Here is a 24,961-nt window from a genome sequence, read left to right on the forward strand (position 1 = left end):
ACCAGCAAGGACTTTTATTCTCCAGTATTCTTGGTACGGAAGAAAAATACCCCAGGAAGGAGGAGGTTTATCGATCTAAAAAAGCTGAAAGAATTCTTCCTGATCCCTTCACCAAAATTCCAGACAGGGAAATTAGCTTTTCAGGGTTGATCTACAAGATATTGATCTCCATGTTCCGATCAATCATTCATCACAAAAATATGTCTTTTGCAGTAAATGGACGTCATTCCAGTTCTCCCATTCTGAATCTTGATTGGTTGTTCCTGTCCAACGGATGATTGTTTTGTATCCATGCTCCTCCTAACCAAGCGGTCCGCACGATCAGATGGTGGATGTCCCTCCTCGGAATGTTAACCTCTCTCCAGGATCTGACTTACAGAGGAAGGTTAAAGTTACGCCCTTTGCAAGTGTAACCGGGGTCCTTTTTCTTGGTCTTCACAATCAGGAGACACCACAGCAGGAACACAACAACTTGTTTCAAGTTGGGATAAGTTTTATTCAAACGGTTTTGAATTAGGTAAAACAGATACCGCACAAACGTGCTGGCAGCAATCAGAGTTACTTAGGAGCGCAGTGACCTCTGACCTATCTACTTGCGTCCCGCAAACCGTTCTCCCCGAATGGCGATTTTCTAGTGACTTATCCGAGGTTTTGACCTTGTACTCTCAGGTTAATCTTATCTATTAAATCCTTGATATATATGCTAACCTACAACTACGGGGGTCGGACCAGTTCCCTCCTCGTACAATTCATATAGTTCATGCTATCTAATAATTTCTCTTAAATCACCTTGGCTGTTTCGTGACAACCTTAACTCTCTACTTGACTCTGAGATTTCATATTCCTCCCCGTACACTGCACCCTGTCATTCTCAATAGAAAACCAATTAATTAAATATAATTGGTCGCCACCTGCGCTCCTCGTACTTATAGTTATACAATGTGAGTACATTAACAAACCATGTAGTTGTACATATTAATTCCTTCACATCATTTCATATCATAGTCAATTTAACACTTTCATATTAATATATAATTCATGTACACAAATATACTTGCATTTATCTTAATTATTTATATACAATTATAACCGGGAGTGCAACTCCTGGTTACACAAGTATGGAGCCACAATCTTCGAGATCGATCCCTGGACACCTGAACACTGGACACTGATCAAATGTTTTGATAGAATTGAACCTGATTCTTTTCTGAGATTGTAAAAAGTCAAGCAAATCTGTTGAGTTTTTGAGAATGCACATGGTATTAATTTCACTTGTCTCAAATACTTTCTTGTGAACATGACAAAAGTCTTTCCTTGATTGTATTAAGGGTTATAGTTATATTTAATCTTTGAGACAGGGATTAATCTTGGTGCTACATTTGCTGGACCCAGCATCACACCTCTCTTTGTACGGATTTTTATGGAGCTTTGGAATCCACAACAAAAGAGGAATGGACATGTCTTGGGGTTTTAGAGTCAAGACAGAAGTTGATAGTACTGATGCATGGATTTGGCAGATTCTTCCTCTGTTAACATACTGGCCTTGTTTATGGCATTGTTTGATATGTCACTTACACCAAGTTCTTTGATCAAACAATTAATGTAGTGATGCTTTCACATAATGGTTACGTTATTTGAGGCCCCTCTCAGTGGGAACAACTACAAGTACAAACTTTTCATGTAGGGCAGCCAGACTTGGGATGACAGCTGACTGGGACAGAATGGGTTTATTCCAATTCTGTTTCCTCTTTTTTATTTTGTGTATGCTACCAAATACTTAACCCACTCTGAAAGACCATCAACAGGTCTACTCTTTTTGCACTTTTAATTGTATCTTTTATAGTAAGGCTCAGTCACTCCTTACCTCATACAAATAATCTTTTCCTGAAAAAAATAATTTTTACACACACACACACACACGCACATGCAACGCAAGTGTCACCTGCCAACATATATTGCTTTGGGCCTGGGAACTGAGTTCAAACTATTAAAAGGTGACGTCAGTAAACTGCAGTAGTGATGTCAGAATGACCTGAACTCATGTCATGGATTCCCAGTGTTGTCATTTATGGAGTATGCAACATGCCATCTTTGTGTTCTATAGGACCATTTGTCATCCTGCTACTTCTAACATACTGGTTCATGGACTGCTTGGAGTAAATGAAACTGCTGAGTCAATTGACTCTATGTTGAAGCATTGGTTTGCTCTCTTCTGTGAGCACGGCCTTGGGTTTTACAATTGTGAACTATCCAGTTCCAGCCTATCTGTGAGATTCAAGCTACATTGAAGAAGTTGTATTAACACTTTGTTTGAAACAAACTAATGTTTCTGTTAACTGTTAACATGAATAAAAGTGACACTGGTAATATTTCAGCAACATGATCCTATTTCGTTGGATGTTCATATGCTGAGGTAACCATAGAAGTGTGCATGCTGTAGAACATGATTAGCCTGATTGATCGGAGTTCAGTTTTCTTATATTTAAGTTTGCAGTGACCAGTGACTTCTGTTAGTTTTACTTTCAGGACAATTTCTAGAGCAGGTGATGACAGAATTTTGTAGCAAATGTGGATATACATGATATAGTGCCTCATGAAATAAAGATCAACAACCAGCCAAATGGTTCCATATTAAGTAGATCAAAGCCTGTCAGTCTTTAACATTTATTCATGGATATTTAGGCAAATGTTGCCATGTTTATGTTCATTAACTTCCAATATGACAGGTATTTATTATGTATAAATGCACATTTTGTTATATACCATGTTTAGGAGACATAAGTAAGGATAAGAATTTATGGATGAACAACTTCTTTATTACAATTAAGAGTGACGTTTCGGTGTAGGTTCTAACACCGTTATCAAGCAAGCGATTTACAGAATGTGGTTGGCAAATATATATATACAAGTAGGAGGCAATGTTTATACAGTAGAGTAGATATTGTTATACTGGAGTAGAGAAGCCTGTTATGTATACACAAGGGTAGTGATGACAATCATCGGTGAAGTCAGTGACATAATCAAAGGATGAAGCCAGTAATATAAACAACGGGATTATGGCTGATTGGGGTCTTTGATGAGTTGATGGTACGCGGTGGTATGTAATAGCCTTGGTCACGGTTGATTGACGGCTGGGGTCTTTTGATGTCGATAGCTTCTTGTAGTTGCCTGATCTTGAAGTCTTTGAGGTTGGTGGTGAGGGCTGTGACTCTCTCCCAATGAATGCTGTGGCTTGGGTTGTCACGGATGTGGTCTGATAGAGCTGATTTAGAGTCATCTTTTGAGACTGAGCATTGATGTGCTTTTATTCGGGTTTTAAGGGCCTAGATGTTTCTCCTATGTAAGCTTGTCCACAATTGCACGGAATGTGGTACACTGCTCCTGATGGTTCTAGCTTGTGGCTGGATGGTGGTTTCCCTGTGGCTTTAATTGTGTTCAGAAATCCCCACATCAACAGTCTGCACCCTTTGTGATCAGCCTCCCCTACTTTGGAACAGTTAGCCACAAAATCAAGACACTCTTAAAGAAACAGGCCACTATTGATTTAGTTTTCAAGAGAAGTCATACCATTCAGAACATAATTAAAGCCACAGGGGAACCACCATCCATAAATTCTTATCTTTACTTAGTACTCCAACTTCTAAATGCCTATCCAAGAAGTTTGGGAGACATATTCAAACAGGCATGTAGTTGCTAAATGAAACTGAATAAGATGTTTATTAAACCAAATATTTATGGAAATCAAATAGGTTTGTTTTTATGAGCCAGAATAAATATAGCCTGCTGTTGCAAACATACCCACAGTTGAGCCCAATTTACCTACATGAATTTCTAGTTTGAGTTCATTATGGATTGATGTTTTGTCCTGTTAGGGAGACAGTTGGAGTTGTCATTCAACCATCCAACACTAAATATACACATAAAAACATTAAGCATCCCCCAGAAATTTTCTGTACAGTAGTAATCACAAACATGATTAAATGGACAGTGAAGTTTGTGAAAGCATTATGTTTGTAAAGAGCAATCATCTGAGAACAGAATACAAAAAACAATTTTGAGCCAGAATGCAATTTTAATTGAGATATGGTTGCCCAAACACCGGTAATGTTTTTATCACAACACAGCACCCTCTATAAGTATAGCACTACTAATGCGTGAGTCACATATCCACCAATGCAGGGAAAGATTAATTTACGATGCCAGAAAAGGCTGAAAATCGGCAAAATTGAGAGTTATACCCATGATCTCTGAAGAATTGAGGGACACCCGACAGGATGCCAGACGATCATCTGTGAGCATTGGCCAACTCTGAGTTATTTTCTTGTGGCGACCGGTGGTCCATACTCCCATCAGTAATGGATCTGTGACACATCTTCCGGCAGCCCACCAGTGACCCTCCAGGCACCTGCCAGACCGCGTGGGAATCAGACAAATTTTGCAGTGCGCAGGTGTGGTATGGTCATCGGAGGTTAGCAGAAAGGTCATCTGCCGAAAATCAGTCAATACTTGGAATGTTCCCCTCCGGTGACCGGACGATTAAGCCAAGTCGTAAGGTAACCAACCGGAGTCCGGGCAAGCATCGAGCAGGCACCGAGCGGGTATCATTCATCGGACACCAGAAATGTTGACATGCCTGTAACGGAGTGTATATAGAGGGCTGAAAAGGATGAGCAGCATAGAATGTCTTCTGGATGCCTGTCCCTCCACACACACTGAGACTGGCCTGGCTCCATATGCAGTACGCTAGAGCCCGAAGCTCCCTATGCCTTTCCACTCTTCATGTCCGAAGTTTCAGACTCCATAAATTTACAAAATCAACTGAAATCTTTGGCATGCCGGTGCATCGGTGAAACCCACTGATGACCCCACATCGACGGGCGAAGCTGCTGCCCATTGATTCAGATTGTTTTGAGGAGGGTCCATTGCATGCACTCTATGCCCAAGAATGTCCCAAATGTACTCTATGGGGTTAAGATCTGGACTCATTGCAGGCCAAGGTAGAGTTGCAATGGCGTTGTTTGCCAAATATGCAGTCACAGCTCTTGGACAGTGAGGTCCAGCATTATCGTCCATGAACAGGAGTCTTGATACCAGAGGGTAGTTGTCAAAATGGGGAACAGCAACTGGTTCCAGAACTTCCCGGCTGTAACGTTCACGTATGTTCACCATTGAGATTCCCCTGTATAGTCACAAGGTCCAGCTTGTGATCGTAGGATATGCACTTCCATATCATCATGGAGCAACCACCAAATGGAACAGTTGGTTTAATGTTCTTAGGGGTGTATGCCGTACCTTGGTGCCTTGACACTCTCATTCGGCCATCATTTACATGCAGCTGAAACCTGCTTTCATCTGACCAATGGATACGTCTAAATGTTCTGAGGTTCCACGCCTTGTATGCCAAACACCATTGTGATCGCAGTCCCTGGTGACGTTGTACCAGCTGGGGGTGTTTGACGACTCTTCAGGCCCTCATTCCAGCTGCTCTTAAACGATTCCGCAACGTTTGGCAAGATGAACGTCTATGGGGTAACCAATTATGCCTCAGGTAGGTGCTCGTTGCAAATGGATTACTTTGCACCAGTCGCAGTAATATCCTGTTTTCATGTCCTGACATCACAGGAGGGCGTCTTACTGAATTGGTTTGGGCATGTTTTCGCACTAGTTGGCTGATTACTGAGTAATGGTAACCCAGTTGACGTCCATTCGCCTTGAAAGACATCCCTGTGGCATGCATACCTATGATTCTCCATCTTAAAGCTTAACATAATCTCCTTCTTGCCATTTTCAGACTTGACAGTTACACAAATCTGTTTACACTGTTTTCAGTACCAGTATTTGCTGCATGGACGTCTTTTGCAGCAGTGCTAGAGAGACATGGCAAAATTGGGACGTCACCATCATACATGGCGGCTCAACAAACTCTAATTTTAACTGATATGCATGCAATGGAGCAAACGTTGGGACAGAACTATGTCAGCATTTGTACAACCTTGGTTACTTCAACCGGAAACCTTTGCACAAATGACACATGGACTGAGTGGGCACAGGAGTGTTTGGCCAGAAATGCTTATACACTTTAATGTACATGATGCTTATTATACAGTTACATGTATCTGTATGTGTGTATATGTGTATTTTTTACTCCTTAGAAGACTTTGATAATTTTATAAGAGGTTTGCACTGGTGAATGAATACATACAATGCAATTAATCATTTACAATAAAACATGGTTATTGGTGAGCTAAATGCATAGTGCTTATTCCTTGTACAAGCTATTTACCATCCCAAGACACACAAGCATGATAACCTCTACATGATATATTATACTATTCACCAAAAAACATGTTCTCATCACTCCTACTGGCGTTACCTGAAAGAGGAAGTTTTCCTGGAATGTGAGCTTGAATATACTGTCAGATCAGTGATCAGTCAGTCAGACAGCCACAACAATCATATAGATCCAACTGAAACCTGTATTTTGGTTTAGACAATGCCACAACTGCCATATAGGCAAAATGACAATTGCCTACACATATTCTTTCTACTTAAGACCATGTTTGTGTTTCAGATCCTCATGCATGTCTTGTTCACAGGGAATTAAAAATTTAAATACAGCGGATTGAAATACCCAAATTTGATGCCTGACATTTTGGAGAATGCATGAGTGGAATGCCACAGTGAGGTCTGATGTCATTGTCAAACAACATGACAATGGGTAGTCATCGGCCTGTAGGCCTGAGGTCGACAGATTTGTTCTCTTGCTGATACTTTTAAATTTCAGCAGACCCTTACTACCTGCTGTTTACTGTAAGCTGTAAACATGGTAAATGACTCGTCACACTGAGATTGCTTTGTGAAACAGGGTCCAGCTTGAAAGTACTCTGCTTGTTAACTCTTTCAACACTGCAGGCCGGTGTACCAGCCTCACCTAAGCCACGTCATATTATATCAATAAATGTAAAATTATTAACTTTTTCCTGCAATGTTATTGAAACATAATATTCTACGACGCAAGCTTCGACAGCGTCTTCATTTTGAACATGTTAAAGAGCAATATAACGACTGTAGGTTTCAAAGTCAATAAACATCAGATTCTGCATTTTCTCACACACTGCTTTATTCTATGATGTATCCAAACAGGCAGTGTTCAACGTATACCATAGGAAGCAGGTTCTAGCTGAAACCATACAAACAACAAACTTACTTGCATGTTCTCATGTCCGAAACACAGCTAGCTTGTCACAATACAAACTCACTCCATGATAATCCAAAAATATGGTAAATACAGTAATAACATGAACACATGACAACACGGTGGTAACTCTCAAATAATTCTTTCTTTAAACAAACAATATATTAAACTAAACCCCTTTCATAAATAAATATCCACTGTTCAGAGTCTTCCAAAAGTTTGTACTTTTCTATTCTGAGACTATGAGTTTTGTTTGTTTGTTTGTTTGTTGTTTAATGCCACACTCAGCAATATTTGAGCAATATGATGGCAGGCTGTAAATAATGGAATCTGGACCAGACAATCCAGTGATTGACATCATGAGCATAAATCCACACAATTGGAATACGATGACAACCAAGTCAGCGAGCCTGACCACTGGATCCCGTTAGTTGCCTCTTACAACAAGCATAGTCTCCTTTTACAGCAAGCATGGGCTGCTGAAGATCTATTCTACCCCGTATCTTCACCGTTCTCTAAGGCTATGAGCTGAAATATAAACATTCATACCTTATCCATAAATTCAGTATCAGATTTACTCAATTGGTTGATAGATACCTGAAAGTGCCAAACTGTCAATCATGCTTATTTGTGACATATCCAGGTTAGCTGCAACTTTTTTTATTCAATGAGATTTTTTCATCACTAGCCTAATCAAACCTCTGGAAATTACACAGAATTTATGTATTTATTATAGTAAGAGTTTATGCCATTCGGACATATTTAGTTCACTGCTATGAACCTTGCCTAGATAAGTTTAATTGCTTGCATCTTTTAGGCCAAACTTGTCTGTGTCCTTTGGCACTATTTTCAGTACCGGTAGATGACACTATATGACAGTGGATTAAATGGCAGAGGATGTGCAGGTGCTTGTGGGCTACTAAGCTTGTTAAGTACACGAAAAGCTACCGTTACCATGGCAACAAGCATTGCCAATGGATATTAGCAGCTGGTAGCACATTTAATTATAAGAAATGCTACCGCCACCGGCCCAAATATCAAATACTGCTGACATGACGAGTACTGCTGCTGGGACAATATACATGGCAATTGCTTGCCCACATAAACTATTTTATGATCCACGGCTGAAAAGTCGGGAAACACAAGGTTCCCACTGAGAAGCAGGTAACCCAGAAAGGTTCCAGCTGAAAAGCAAAGTAGTTATTTGGAAGCAAGTTAATCAATTACTAGCAGGGTATCCCACAAAAATCACGCCACAAAGCACCAAAGTGCTACCCCCACCCCCACAGCCACGCCATAGGTGGAGATAGCATATCCATCCAGGTTGGCTAGATAGGGAAAAGAAACACTGATATTTGGAGATACCAATCTCCCATTAGTGTAAAACAAGTGCCAACAAATTGTCCCTAAACACACACACTATTGCTCCGCCACGTGGTGGGGGCTAAGGTGGCCCAGGCGTCTAAGGCGCTGTGATTCGCTGTGCAGGGTATGTCCCTCGGGCACACCAGAAACGTATGACTGTGGGTTTGAATCTCGGTTCGCCCCGAATATGTGCCTAGGTTTGTCAGCACCATCCCTTTTCTTGTTGGTTTCACTGGAGTGAGACCTGCATCATTTGGGGCTTTCCTCCCATTAAGCTGACATGCCGCGATATAACTTTAATACTGTTAAAAGCAGCATTAAACCCAACTCACTCACTCACTCACTCTTTCACATGGTTGGCAAGCCTGCGGTTAATGTTCTTCCGCATCCCCTCAATCTTAAATGGCTCCCTGGGCAGCATTGAGGATATGATGATCCTGGTGTCGGGACGTCATATCTGAAGGATTGAGGCCACCATGTCAAGGTAGAGTTGGCTGCCCTTGATCATGCACAGGTCGTTGGAGGCCAGGTGAATGATGAGGGCTCTGGGGCTGCACTGTGTTGCCTTGACCTGTGCACCTAAGATGGTGTCCAGCTCCTTCCACCTCATTCCCCCTCGTGCCAGCCATAGCATCCTCGGGTGGTCCGGACTGGTGCCCTTCAGAAGCAAGTACTTCCATGACCTTGCCATGAAGCTGGAACCCAACATCCAAACTGTAAAGAAGTGTAGTAAATAGCATGTATATAATATTAAACTTTGTTGTGTAGCATTAAAAATGTTGGTAAATTATGTACTGTGTGCTGTATGAGGTATTTGGGCATCCCGTTCATTGTTGCTGATGTGGCTGCCTCAATACGGAAGGAGTGAGAACAAAAGCAAGCAGTATTTATGTTGCTGTGTGCTAAAACCCTTTAAGGAATTTATACCTAGTAATGGGAGAATGAAATGAAATGAATGAATGCCTGAGAAAGTGCTCGGTGGTGACTACGGGACATAGCAGATTACCTGGTATAGATGACCTTGTAACAGTGGCCCCTGTATTGTACTGGTCACTCTTTGATTGTGTGAGATGGATTGACAGCTGTTTGGGGATGCCAGAGAAACTTACATTGTCCGTTAGAGCAACCTGGTTTGGAGGGTCCGGTTTGGACCAGCTTGCTCACCCTAAAGAACCCGAAATGGGCTGTACAGTAGACTGCCTTGAACAGCCTGGCTTCTTATGCAGACAAACATATGTGTGGCAGGTTGTTGGTTACTACCCTTAGCAGATCTGCTGTGATGGGTTTTCTGCTGTCTGGTCGGCCCGCTGATTTGTATAAGACTGTTAATAGTTTACCTACCTGGAAATGGTTTGTACAATCGGTGAGCCAGCGGAATTTGTGCTGTGAAGACAGCGCTGCAATGTAAGTCTTGACTGTGTTAGGAGAGTGGTGAGTGACTGACAGATAAACAGTTTAACCCAGTTGGTAATCCTATTGTGGTGAATGGTTTTAGTGACATTTGTGTTAACTGTCAATAGGATGTCTTTGATTTCTCTTGTCACTTCGTTGATCTTGGTCTCTGGGATTGTGATCTGCATTGCATTGGTGTCAATCTCCAACCCTGAGAATGTCAGTTGTGTTGTTGGGCCCACAGTCTTGTCGTGGTTAATTTGGGACCCCAAACTGTTCCAGAGTATTTATGCATCCCTTGAGGTTGTCTAAGCAGTGGCTGGTGCCTACTGTGCCCCCAGCTCGGAAGTCATCCAGGTAATGCATGATCTGACATGTTGGTAGATGGGATTGCAAGAAGGTACTAAGTGTTTCAAATATGGTACATTGAACAAGACCTGGCTGCTTCTTTGGCACCAGACCTATTGGGGATACTTGGAGGTTGTCCAGGGGGATGTCCTTGAAGTGGTCCAACATCCTGCCAAGGTAAACTCCCTTTTGCAGTTTTTGTTTGATGTAACTTACCATGTCTTGGTGGCTGGCTGATGGCAAGGTTCCTGTAAGATGGATTATGATGATACTCGGGAACTTAAACTTTAAACCAAAACTAAAACCTACCCACAAGAAATTACTTTCTCTATAATTGACCTTAGCATATTGGTGTTACCAGGGTGCCATTTCATTGAGATCCAAGGGGAAATGGACCATTGAATTTTCCTTTCTTGGCAATTGGTTGCTGTCCAGGAAAGATTGGTTATGCGTGTATGGGGTCTGCTTGACCCCATTCCTCAAAAGCAGGTCCTAATGCTGTGAGAATTTCTGCCACAGTTACCACAATTGTTGGGTACTTGCAATTGTGCCTGCTGCAAACAAATTTATTAAAATCTCAACATGCCTTACTGGCAATGTCCCCCTGTGTCATTGCACCCCGTCCGCCTGACTCTGGTTATCATACTGGCTTTGTGACCATGTACTTCAGTCCAAGCTCCCTGTCAATGTTGTCCCTTGACATACTGTGCTGGTATTGTTGATCAACCAGGCATCCCTGCCGGATGTGAGCAGCACTGTCCTAATTGTAGGACAGCAACCCCTGCATTGTCTGGACCTCGGAATGCCTGGTAACATACGTACAGGTATAAATGTGGTGAGCTGAAGTTCAGCATGCCAGAGACAGGTGCTTGGGTTTCTGCTTAATGGGTTTTGAAAATGATTTTACTTGAAGAATCATATGCCATGGTTATTGCACCATCTTTGTGACTTTGTGATGGCTTTCCTCGGTGTTTGGTAGTAGGGTGCCTAGATCCACGTACTTGCCACACAAAATTGTTTCCTCACCAGCTGTTTGACATGTGCGTCTATTCCATCTGCACAGAAGGATAGAGAATCCCCGTAAATGTTGCCCTGATTGGCTGCCCAAGCCGCATCACTGGCAGCTTCAGGGAAGGGGATTCTCTTTATGTTGGGCGAAAACATGGGTAAATTGAAACCAAGCCTTACCTATTGGTTTTCATTGGCGGAGCTGGACGCTGAAAGTTTGTAACGAAAGGATTTTTTTTCAGTTGCTCGTTTACCTGGCCACCTGAGTTATTAGCATGTGCAGCCTTAATAAGCTGTACAGATTGCACATTCATTCCATTGTTGGGAGAAAGCTTGGATGTGCCACCGTCGTTATTCCCATTATTGGAAAACTCACAGTCAGCTGTGGCCTCCTGTACTATACGTACTCCCTGGGTTTGTCTTCCGGTTGTCCTTGCCCGCTTGACTCCTCTCACGAGTTTGTGGTTGATGGCTGCTCTTCTCTTGGGAGGATATAGTCAAAATCGTACAATGGACTATACTTTTGGCAGATATTTCTTCTGGTTATGTTGCTTTTATTTGCAAAATGATGCAAATGAGCACCTTTTCTAGCCACAGTCATCTCTTCTGACTTGTCGCAGTTGACACATTGCCGGGTTGCAAGCTTATCCATGTGCTGTTGGGTAGAAGGAGAGATCAAGTTAGATATGCTGTCATGTCAGTCAATATCAAGAAAGGTGGATAGCAACATTTGACAAAACTTGCTGGATTGGCAATAAAGGAGTAACCTTTTGTCCAACTGAAAATGGTATGAAAGTTATCAGACATTTAATATTGTTGACAAATAGACTTTTTTCTTACTTCCCTTTACAATTTTGTTTCCACTACACAGATATGGCGATGACATCAAGGCCCTCAATTCTTGCGAGTCCTCTATCTTGGTTTCATCTTTGTAATAAATCCTATATTTTGGCTTCAGTCACACTAACTAAATTTTCAGATTTTCAAGAGACGTCCCCTTCACAGTCAAATAAACACTTGTTGTTCTCAAATAGCACTATAGCAACCAAAGCTATGACGTGCGTAATGGCGGAAAACCTCACTTCTTTCTTGTGGGGGGCACGGTGGCCCAGTCGTCTAAGGCGCTGCGATTTGCTGTGCAGAGTTGCTTCCCTTCGGACAAGCCAGAAACCTATGATTGTGGGTTCGTATCCTGATTCGCCCCGATTATGTTTCTAGGTTTGTCAGTACCATACCAGTGCTCGTGGGTTTCACTGAAGTGGTAAACATCTGAGACCTGCATCACTTCGGGCTTTCCTCCTACATTAAGCTGACACGCAGCGATATACCTGTAATACTGTTAAAAGCGGCGTTAAACCCAACTCACTCACTCACTCACTCTTTCCTGTGTGTGCTAGAGTCAACACCTATTGTTATAGTTGTAACAATCTAGCACATGGTTGTAGTCACATTTAATAAAAAATTGTCATATTAAGAGCTGCTAATTGTAGTTACGATTGTACTCACATAAGTATTGCTGGTGTGAGGTGTTTGTGAGGTCGTCATGGAGTCTCCCTCTCCTCCTGCTTGTAAGAGGTGTGGCCATTTTATGTTCACGGGAGATCCTCACAGCAACTAGTGGAAGTGCAGAGAGGCCAAATGCACTGAAGAGGCAAGATGCGATCAGTGCTCTACTCTGTTTAAGAAGGCCCTCAACAAACTAGCAGAAGCCTTGACTAAAGCTAAGAAGAAGGTCGATGTAATTTCGGCTATTGACTCAGACCTAACCTCTGATCCTATCACAGCGTCTCTACCTACTAATCCTTTGAATGAATCTACTTCTGCTCCCTATGAACATAATGGAACAGCTCTTCAACCAGCAGAAGATGATGATGGAGTCGCTGTTTGAGTTCCGCTTCTTAGCTATATCTCAGGAGATGGAGACGCTGAAAAAGAAGCAGACAGTATTGGCCAAGAAGAGTCTTCCGCCCAAGAGGCATGGGGGACAGCCATCTGTTCAGACCACAGCCACAACCGTACGGCCTACCCAAGATGACCATGGGGACCAGCTGGGTAGAAGCTCCCAAGCTTTACCCTCCCGTGAGACACGGGCATCTAGGTTTCCACTTTGTTCCTGTCAGGGTACCACAAGGCCATCTTCCTTATCTAAGACTCTGTAAGGTCACTGCACAGACCCCACGGAACAGACCCCACGGAACGCAAGCCAATTGCTCAGACCGCATGAGACGGAGATTACATCATGTGACAGCCTAGCGGTTTGATGGAGGACCATCATTCCCATACGCGTTCAGAAATACACGGGCAGTCGTTACAAGCCGCACAGACCTTACTCATAGTGGAGTCCTGAATACCAGCGGATGAGGAACCGCACAGGGAACACGTTGAGTGCAAGGATTATGATGAACATCCACAGTCATTCTGAGGCGGAATTGGACCTATATGAGGAGGTATATCAGTCTGATGATTCACCCCAGCGGGATCATACAGATGGATACAGCTTTGTGGAACTCATTGAGGAGTTATATCATCTTATGCCTGTACTTCAACCTCCAATTCACCACCTAAGATGCCGAAATACAGAGGATGTCATGCTCCTACATCATCACAACATATCCACCAGACATTGCTGTGGCCGAATTTTGCAGGCAAGGTGGTAGATCAGGCTTCTGAAAATTTACTCAAGCTCTGGCATGATCACCAGCAACCCTTACCTCCATTGAAGCGGAAGTTGTATCAAACCCATGATTCTCTTCTGGACCATCAAGTTTTGGATGAGGACTTTATGAAGCTAGTATGCAATGCTAATACTAAAGTCAGGTTACCTGCTTCCCGGATTAAAGAGCTGTCTATGGCGTCCAGACATTCAATGGACATTGGCGCATATATTAACTGGTTTGACGCCGGAATCAGGCACATCATTCCACCATTGCAGACATCATATGATGGCATATCCAGAGAGACTCCTAGGACTATTAGGACGGATCAGGTCGGACTCATCCACAGACTGCTAGACACCATAGTCAGAATGCAGGAAGACTTACTCTCCACCCAAGTCTGGATGTCTTCACAGCTACTCTGGGTACAGCATCAACAACTACTAGCACAGATTCATTCAAGAGCTGTTTCCAACCAAACAAAAAGATGGATAATGTCACAACTGATAACCGCTCCCAAGATGTTCAACGGCAAATTTGGACATGTCATGGACGAGGTCAGATAAGACACAACTGAATGATTCCAGGTGTCGACTATCAACCCAGCTGTCAAGGCACATGGATCTTCCTATCCCCCGAAGTGTACCTGGGATCAGAAAGACTCGTCATATAAACAGCCATGTAAGAAGTTTGTTCCCCCCAGGAAGGATTTGTTCCAACCGAGTCGTGGGTATGACAAACATTAGTCTATTCAGGATTCGTTTCGTCAGCCCGACTACAAGAAGCGAAGATCCTTTCACAGGGGCAAGATCGGGGGCAAAGGTGAATATACGTTCTGACTTCCTTGCCACCCGTTATAGACCCTTTCGACCTGGTTATGTCTATGGACTGCAATTTACGCCTATCGTCTTTCAACATAATGCCAACTCCGGGTCCAGTGGGAGGGCATCTTCTGTCATACGCTGAAAAATATCAACTGCAGGGAAATGCCATCCTGGCATGGAAAATATGTCTCTCCCAATCCTCCATCCTCATAGCCACAGACAACACCACAGTAGTGGCATACATTGAAACAAAGAGGAACCAGGTCCAGTTCTCTGATGATGGCCTTGGCACACACACCATCAGTTGCTGGATGGAAGCGAGACATCCTTGCCAACAGACTTTCCTGCCAGGGGAGAATAGTGGCAACAGAAAGGACCTTACATCCCGAGGTCTTTGCTTGGATAACCATGTTATGGGATCTCTTTGCCACCTGCCCAAACCATCAACTTCCGGTTTATGTCAGTTCAGTTCCCGATTCAATGGCTCACCAGATCGATACACATTCCCGCCATGGTCTCTCCTAGACAAGGTCATCCACAAGGTGGATGAGACGGATTGCATGATAATCTTGATAGCATCAATCTGGCCGATTATTAAGTCTATTAATGGAAGAGCCTCTCCAGTTATCTCTCTGTCGAGATCTGTTACCACAGCCCAGGTCAACCATTTTCTATGGCAATCTGCCCAGCCTACATCTAACCACCTGGAAGTTATCACACAAAAGATGCAGACATCAGGGTACTTAGGACTTGCCTCGGAAGCGGTGGCAAGATCATGGAGACCTTCATCCTCCCTTATATATGACAATAGAGGGGATAAGTTCGTCCTGTGGAGAAGACGACAAGGGATTATAACTAATACAATCTCCATCCCTATGGTAGCGGACTTTCAATTACATCTACGTCAGGACAATAAGGTCAGGCATCGGATGATAGAAGGTTACTTCACTTCACTCTGTACTTCAACATGACAGACTCTCAATTGGGAACCATCCCATTCTTAACAGACTAAAGAGATCCTTCCTACTAGAAGATGTTCGCACACCTCATGCATCTTCCCCAAGTGGAATCTAACTGTTGTGTTATCAGCACTTTGAACAGAACCTTACAAGCCCCTGGCTAAGGCCACCTTACTCCAAAAAACCCAGGAAAGCCTCCTTCCTCCTAGCCATGGTGACAGCAGCAAGAGTTTCAGAACTCCATGCTCTGGACAATTAAGTCACACCCATGAACAACATTGGACCTTAATTCCTCTAAGATCGCTCCCTAAAATCAGTCTACCACCATCGGGCCAGAGACACTATATCATTCCTGCTAGGGGCAGATGACCGGATGACCAGATGACTGGATGTGACGTCAGAGCCAGAAGAGATAGAAACCGGAAGTGGATTATCACTGGAAATAGCAGTAGAAGATCCATTTAATAGGAAATGATCTTTAGTTAGAAATTTACCATAAGAGATGTCATTATCCAATAAAAGAATTAACGTCAGCACCGAACGTGAGGTCAAAACCAGAAATGACGTCAGCACCGGAAATAGTCCATTTTTAACAGGAAATGACATCATTTGGTAGAAGTAGACCAGAGACGATGTCTTAATTAATAAAAAGCTCAGCAAATATAAAGGTAATTCTGGTGAAGGTATCATGGATTTGACTGATTCTTGATGCATTCTGATTTTCAAGTCCTAAAGGGAAAGTTCAGAGGAAATAATCTCTGGTCAGGATTAGAATGGTTTCCAGAAAAGGATTACTGTCAATTACACAGGGAGTTACTAGCATGACTAGAGGCAGATCTCACCGGGTCCCTCTGGTATATTCTGGCAAAGATGTAATAGAGTTAGAGGATTCTTAAGAATTATCGAACAATAATTATCATTGTTAATAATTCTAAGAATTCTACCTCTATTACAACAGGAGTACTCCCTCCCAATTCATCTACCTCTCGTAGTTAGATGTTGGAAAGAAGTGAGGTTTCCCGCCATTAAGCACGTCATAGTTTGGGTTGCTATAGTGCTATTCCTGAACAACTAATTGTATGTAATTGACAGTGAAGAGGACGTCTGTTGAAAATCTGAAAATTTAACTTGTGTGACTGAAGCCAAAATACAGGATTTATGGCAAAGATGTAATAGAGGTAGTATTCTTAGAATTATTAACAATGATAACTATTGTTCGATTTTTCAAGCTTCAAGAGAAAATCTAACTGATCTAATTCTTTTCCCAGTTCTTTGTACCATTTTTATCCAGGTCGTTTAAGAAAATCAGCTTAGGTCAGACAATTGCTTATATTTAAATAGTTAAAAAATGCTCCTGAAAACCTCAGAAATCAGCCTTGCATATATATTTAGTGCTGTTATGTGTTTAAGTCCAAATCATGCATGTGTTGAACTGCAGAAGATCTTGTTCTCATTTATGTGAACATGACTGAGAACATTCATGACAAGTATTTGTTAATTTCATATTAGCCCTTATCATACCTAGTCCTTTCATATTAGACAGTAGATTCCTTTTATGAGACAGGGCAAGACAGATAACCAACAGGAAAGGTGAACAATAACAAGACATTGACCATTTGGAAACTTAGTAAACTATAAATAAAGTGTTTATTACATTTCATTCCAGAAACTTTCACCATCCAACAAGCCATTGACAACATCGGTTTTGGCAAGTTCCAGGTTAAACTCTCTGTTCTCACAGGATTTGCCTGGGTGAGTAATATGTTGTTTTCTGGTATTTTTAAAAAAATATAGGAATGTACTAAATCATTCAGGCTGTTCTAGTATTGGTTACAGAAGCATATCTGAAAGACAGGCCTGGCACTATCATGGTTGGGGGAAATGTAAGGATCTAGAGTCCGGCCATCATGGTTGGGGTAGATGCAGGATCTAGAGTCCGGCCATCATGGTTGGGGTAAATGTAAGGATCTAGAGTCAGGCCATCATGGTTGGGGTAGATGCAGGATCTAGTGTCAGGCCATCATGGTTGGGGTAGATGAAGGATCTAGAGTCAGGCCATCATGGTTGGGGTAGATGCAGGATCTAGAGTCAGGCCATCATGGTTGGGGTAGATGAAGGATCTAGAGTCAGGCCATCATGGTTGGGGTAGATGCAGGATCTAGAGTCAGGCCATCATGGTTGGGGTAGATGCAGGATCTAGAGTCAGGCCATCATGGTTGGGGTAGATGCAGGATCTAGAGTCAGGCCATCATGGTTGGGGTAGATGCAGGATCTAGAGTCAGGCCATCATGGTTGGGGTAGATGCAGGATCTAGTATTGGTTACAGAAGCATATCTGAAAGACAGGCCTGGCACTATCATGGTTGGGGTAAATGTAAGGATCTAGAGTCAGGCCATCATGGTTGGGGTAGATGAAGGATCTAGAGTCAGGCCATCATGGTTGGGGTAGATGAAGGATCTAGAGTCAGGCCATCATGGTTGGGGTAGATGCAGGATCTAGAGTCAGGCCATCATGGTTGGGGTAGATGCAGGATCTAGAGTCAGGCCATCATGGTTGGGGTAGATGCAGGATCTAGAGTCCGGCCATCATGGTGGGGGTAGATGCAGGATCTAGAGTCAGGCCATCATGGTTGGGGTAGATGCAGGATCTAGAGTTCGGCCATCATGGTTGGGGTAGATGCAGGATCTAGAGTCAGGCCATCATGGTTTGGGTAGATGCAGGATCTAGAGTCAGGCCATCATGGTTGGGGTAGATGCAGGATCTAGAGTCAGGCCATCATGGTTGGGGTAGATGAAGGATCTAGAGTCAGGCCATCATGGTTGGGGTAGATGCAGGATCTAGAGTCAGGCCATCATGGTTGGGGTAGATGCAGGATCTAGAGTCAGGCCATCATGGTTGGGGTAGATGCAGGATCTAGAGTCCGGCCATCATGGTGGGGGTAGATGCAGGATCTAGAGTCAGGCCATCATGGTTGGGGTAGATGCAGGATCTAGAGTTCGGCCATCATGGTTGGGGTAGATGCAGGATCTAGAGTCAGGCCATCATGGTTTGGGTAGATGCAGGATCTAGAGTTCGGCCATCATGGTTGGGGTAGAGGAAGGATCTAGTGTCAGGCCATCATGGTTGGGGTAGATGCAGGATCTAGAGTCAGGCCATCATGGTTGGGGTAGATGCAGGATCTGGAGTCAGGCCATCATGGTTGGGGTAGATGCAGGATCTAGAGTCAGGCCATCATGGTTGGTGTAGATGCAGGATCTAGTGTCAGGCCATCATGGTTGGGGTAGATGCAGGATCTAGAGTCAGGCCATCATGGTTGGGGTAGATGCAGGATCTAGAGTCAGGCCATCATGGTTGGGGTAGATGCAGGATCTAGTGTCAGGCCATCATGGTTGGGGTAGATGCAGGATCTAGAGTCAGGCCATCATGGTTGGGGTAGATGCAGGATCTAGAGTCAGGCCATCATGGTTGGGGTAGATGAAGGATCTAGAGTCAGGCAATCATGGTTGGGGTAGATGCAGGATCTAGAGTCAGGCCATCATTGTTGGGGTAGATGAAGGATCTAGAGTCAGGCCATCATGGTTGGGGTAGATGAAGGATCTAGAGTCAGGCCATCATGGTTGGGGTAGATGCAGGATCTAGAGTCAGGCCATCATGGTTGGGGTAGATGCAGGATCTAGAGTCAGGCCATCATGGTTGGGGTAGATGCAGGATCTAGTGTCAGGCCATCATGGTTTGGGTAGATGCAGGATCTAGAGTCAGGCCATCATGGTTGGGGTAGATGATGGATCTAGTGTCAGGCCATCATGGGGTAATGTTTTACTAGAGATAATCCTGGAATTTAGATTGAGGTAATTGAACAGTCCACTTCAGAAGTGAAGTTGTTTTTATGATGTTGATTACAACATTCTTGATATCATTGATCTGTGTAACACTTTCAGATGGCAGATGCGATGGAGATGATGATCCTGGCAATTCTGTCTCCTGCCTTGCACTGTGAGTGGCAGCTACAAGGATGGCAAGAAGCTCTTATCACAACAGTAAGTGTTAGCATACTGAGGAGGTGGTGTGAAGCCATATTCGCCCTCACTGCTGTAGGTGTACATCAACTACAGTGTTTAGTTGGACAGATGCTGCAGTCAATGATAATGTATGTATCCCAACACCTTTTTCATACTATATGGCACACAAACACACATCATTATTTTAGTTAAATGGTGTGAATTGCTCTAATTTTCAGAGACCGGTACCGGTAAATATAGGAAAATGAAAACTGACTTTGTTTCTGTAATTCTGTCAAATGTACCAATACACGTATTACAATACAAATAGTGGGTTCCATACTATAAAGCCCCAAAGGTTATAAAAGTACTACTTTCAATATCATGTTATGTGCAGATCTGAAGTTGAGTTTGATACAGCAGTGCTCTCATGTACGGCTCCAGCCTTTTCTTGTAAGTGCACGACCATGCACAGTGTGTGACTGACAGTTTGATGTTGCAGGTTGTGTTCGCTGGGATGATGGCCAGTTCCAGCATCTGGGGCAGCATGTGTGACAAGTATGGCAGGAAGACAGTGAGTACACAAGTCATCTATCTATAATGTAAATACTGGAAATCATAAATTAATGTGACAATGAGAAAAAAAAATAATGCGGAAAAATGTGAGTGTCCCTTGTTCGCATTAATAATTTGTAACAATTTTATTTGGACATATTGGAGAGTCAGGTTCCCTGCACACTGAGACAATGACACAATCATACATAAAGCTCACAATTAACAATGAAATTGAGGACTAGATAAAGGCAGTGCTTAAGTTCTCACAAAGTTCCATGTCAAGTGCAGTCTGTTTTCACAAGTTGATGAGGCAGTTGCCAACTGTGTATGACAGTGTCTTTGTCCTTGGTTTTGTTACAAGATAAACAGTGCTCCCCTACATGCTCATAGTACAGCCGTCCATCAGTCTGCCTGTCGTGTCGTGTCGTGTCGTGTCGTGTCGTGTCGTGTCGTGCCATCTGACTCCGAGTCCTTATATTAGCCCCTTAATGCTGAGTCTCAGGCTGTGTAACAACAAGTACCATCTTTTGAAATCTTTTGGTATGACGCGGCCTGGGATCGAACCCCCAACCTTCCGCCCTCCGGGCAGACACTCTACCACTAGACCATGGAGGCAGTCCACCTGAAAGGGAACAGATGATTGTGTACCTCCTCCTATCCTGGTGTCTACACAAGGGTCCAGATGCCATCATTCTTATTCCTGTCTCTAGCTGACATTACCATGGGGTTTTCCAAAACGGAGAAAAACACTGTTAATGCATGCAATCGTATTGATCACTGGCTTACCAGATATGCACTCTTGTGCACTGCAAAGATATTTTGTCTGTTTTCACGGTCATGAATGTAAAATCTGTCAGTAACTCAGTTGATGAGTTTCTGAGCTCCCTCATCCTCTTAGTATTTCTAGATGTAATTAATCGGATCAAGTAGTTGGGCATATGCCATTGTTGTGCATGTCCAACATTTTCAGATAATCTCTCATTGTCCTTGTTTACATGTGAAAACCACACATGAAGAAAATACCTCAAGTATTACATACACTAAGGTTCATTTGTTCATATTGAGTTGTTTACAATGATACTGTTACATGATTTCAGTACTGAGTTGTTGACAATGATACTGTTACACGATTTTCAGTATTGAGTTGTTTACAATGATACTGTTACACGATTTCAGTATTGAGTTGTTTACAATGATACTGTTACACGATTTCACTGAAGCCAGTCACCAACTTGAACATGCATTTGTATATTTGACCGGGTGTTACAATCTTCATGTTTCGGATCAGCTGCACTCTAATTGGCACAGCTGACACCTCTACTCTTGCTGTGGACGTGATCAGCACTTTTCAATACTGGCTAATGATTGTGGCAGGACGCATATAAAGTTAGTTGACACCTTTTCACAAAATGTCCTTACCTGAGTTGGCCTAGTGGCACACAGGTTTTCCTATAGGCACGATAGGGCTTCTTCTCCTGCCTTGGCAACATCGTCATATGAAGCCTCTGGATTGTGAAATATGATTGCCTGAGAATGAAAATGTGAACATTCACTGATATTCTTGAAAGACTTGTCCAGTCCAAACCGCCTCGATGTTGTGTCACATCCAAGTATTGTTTGAACTAGCAAATCCAGAGGCCAAGGATAGCTTTTGTTCTCCTGATATCCCACATCCTCTGCTGCTTCTGCTTTCCTTGTTTGACTTCTGACTTGAAGAAAAGCTCCGACTCTGTATCAATGCGATAGCAAAGAAGAACGAGGAGGTCTGTGTCATTTTTTGGTGCCTGGTTTGCTTCTTCTATAGCTTTCTGTACAATGAGATCCGCATGAGACTCTAGATCTACATGGAGAGTTGTGCATCCATTTGCTGTCAGTATGCCATATGATCCTCTGCTTGTTTTGGGAATAGCTAAGAAATGCTCTTATTTGGTTGTCAGTTTCATGTCCTTAAAGCTCTCAATGCTACTGTCAAACCTAGTCGACAGGCGCATAGTCAAAGGACACCCCTAAATGAAACTCGCTATAACTGTTTAACGAGTAGGCTTTGTGTATATTCTAAGTTGCATATGGTATGCATAAATGCTCAGCTTGCAAAATATGAAAACTCTTTGTAGTTTTTTTACCTCAAAAAGAAAACATCGCGAGTTAAGAAAGTATCAACCAAATTTAAAGGCACACAATTACCAGAAACGGACATTGTTGACTTTTGGCACTTCACGTTGAGCAGCATGCAGTCTGATATTTTCCTTATAATTGTATTTTTCATATTTGATCATAATTTTTTGTTTGTTGACAAAAGAAAAACACTCAAGTTCCTTAATTTCTAAAAATTAGCAAATTCCATTTTAATTAATTATAATCACAAACAATCTGAATGGTAACACCGTTGGATGGAACTTGTACGATCATGGCAATGGCGGTAAACAATCAACTCCACCTGCATAGTGATCCCATAAGACTATTACAATATTATTTTGTATGTCGTAAATATTCAACCAAAACACTTGAAATTATGATTGGTGAATATTTGAGTCATTAATTGTTTCATGCAAAGTGTGAAAGGTATATTTCTATATAACTAACATGATGACCTCTAAAATTGATTTTTTTCTGTTTTCATTTGGATATTCAATTTACTGAAATGGTTCATAATTTACCATCGCGCGGTTATTTACCAATAAAACGTATCAAATTTAAACTCAGTTAAAATTGAAATATCAGAAATATGATTTAAAAAGGTTCCTATAATGAAATATAATCTACCTTGAATAACGTTATTCAGGCAAGTTCACGAAAATTTACAAATTTTGTGTTCGCTTTGGTCTGAACCTTGGTATGATTGAAAACATTCAGAATTTTTTACATACCAATGTGTAGTTTTCTATCAGGAATAAATGTGCAAAATATTTCTTCAATTGGCCCTTGCTTAATGAGGCACCGACTGTTTGAAATCGTCCAACCTCTTTAAAGCACCTTATGCTAAAAAAATTCAGCAGGTTAAAGGGGCACTAATCTCTGGCTTCTTCTCGTCTGTCTTACACTGCCCGCTAACACAACTGAGCGTGACAAGCGACTGAGCTAATGTCTGCAAGGACAGCTAAATAAACTTTGAGGCAATATCTGTTTTACACATTTTTGAACACTGATTGGTTACACTTAGTCTATGAAGATTTCGACAAATTAATGTCTTCAGCCTTAACAAACAGACAAAAAGAACGGTGGAAAAACTCATTGGATGTCGTTATTTGGAAATACCCCTGATGGTTATAGTTTAATAATAAAAAAAGTGTCCCTGCAATGAAAGCATTTTCAGGATTTCGGATTGCGTGGATAATATGACAACTCCCTTGTTGTCATACAGGTCTTCTGGCATAACCCTACTCTTGTGTATTTGTGGTAATTCACATGATGCTCAGTTAATGAATTTATTATAGGTATAATTTGTGGTAGCACCACTCAGAATACCAGATAAGGGTTCCCATTTGGCATTTCTTGTGTCTGGGATAATTATGCAATCTTAATCCAGGTTTGAAGTGAGGTGAAATGTGTGTTAGGCAACCTTTTTTTTTATTTCTTGGTTTACGGATGCGCTGCTCTTTCAAAGCCTAAATGTTAAAAAAATAAAATAATGAAAGCTTGTCAACGCAAAGCGCAGTGGTGACCAGTTTCAACCACGAGTCACCAGACACCGCAGGGTAGACGGTCAAAGTCACGTCAAAATAGTTTATAATTTTATTAACCTACTTGTCATATCAATCATTTATTAAATCTATGTCATTTCACAATGTCTGAAAAATGTATTCTATTTGATTTTTTATTATTTTTTATCAATAGATTAAAACATTATTCACTATTTCCCACAATGTTATTGAAAATATAATTCTAGGACACACTTCGACAACTGGTCCTCATTGAAAATTTCAAACAGCAAAATAAAGACTTTTCAAGAAAATCTTTAAATATATTATACAAAGCAATAAAATCAACAAAAATATATATAAAAAAATTGCCAAACTGACATCTTAGTTATCATTTCCATCTTTTCGAGCGATCGCATGTGTCAAATGACATGTCTGCTTTCGTCGCCTCGATTTCTCAGCTCGGACATGATGTCTTTAATGCCAAAATATATGCATAAGAAATCTTTGTCACAGCTCTTAATCTAGCACTATGTATCTATGAAGTTCCATATTTTTAATATGCTTAAAACGTTCAGAATAACATGATTTAACCCAAACCTTTCTGCAAAGTCTGTACCCTTGCTGTAATTTGATCGGCTGCCTTATGTCATATTTGGCTATGGCTACATTTGACCAATCACGAACCTTGTAGCAGATTATGTCGGTGAACAATATAAGTTTTTTTAAAGGGGCACTGATCTAACGCAATTCCGCGGGACTGGTTGTTGCCTTTGTTATTGTTTTTTCCTAGTGAGTACCCGGATGTATATCAGAAATCTAGACTTAATTCGCAACCTCTGCTGCGCCATTCATAAGCGCATTAGTCACTTTTATGGATACCGGTAGTATTCAGGGCGTATGGTCACATTGATCAACAAAATGAAATACAGTTTTCGAGATAATAAGGAAATGTAGGTATTTTTGTGGGTAGCATCGGTAATGGGGACGAAGTTTTGATAAGTCACTTGCTTGGTAATTTTGCG

General features: G+C 42.1%; 1 protein-coding gene across 1 annotated transcript in view; it reads left to right on the forward strand.

Moving 5' to 3' along the window:
- Positions 1 to 24,961, forward strand: part of LOC139456405 (synaptic vesicle 2-related protein-like) — a 97,167-nt gene that overhangs the window by 23,791 nt on the left and 48,415 nt on the right. The window contains exons 2-4 of the mRNA XM_071238102.1: positions 17,412 to 17,497; positions 19,684 to 19,782; positions 20,246 to 20,317. Of these exons, the coding sequence (XP_071094203.1) occupies positions 17,412 to 17,497; positions 19,684 to 19,782; positions 20,246 to 20,317 (257 nt within the window). The remainder of the gene's footprint in view (positions 1 to 17,411; positions 17,498 to 19,683; positions 19,783 to 20,245; positions 20,318 to 24,961) is intronic.

This window comes from Haliotis cracherodii, unplaced genomic scaffold (assembly GCF_022045235.1).
Source record: "Haliotis cracherodii isolate W230 unplaced genomic scaffold, xgHalCrac1.p SCAF_11, whole genome shotgun sequence".
Classification (NCBI taxonomy): domain Eukaryota; kingdom Metazoa; phylum Mollusca; class Gastropoda; order Lepetellida; family Haliotidae; genus Haliotis; species Haliotis cracherodii.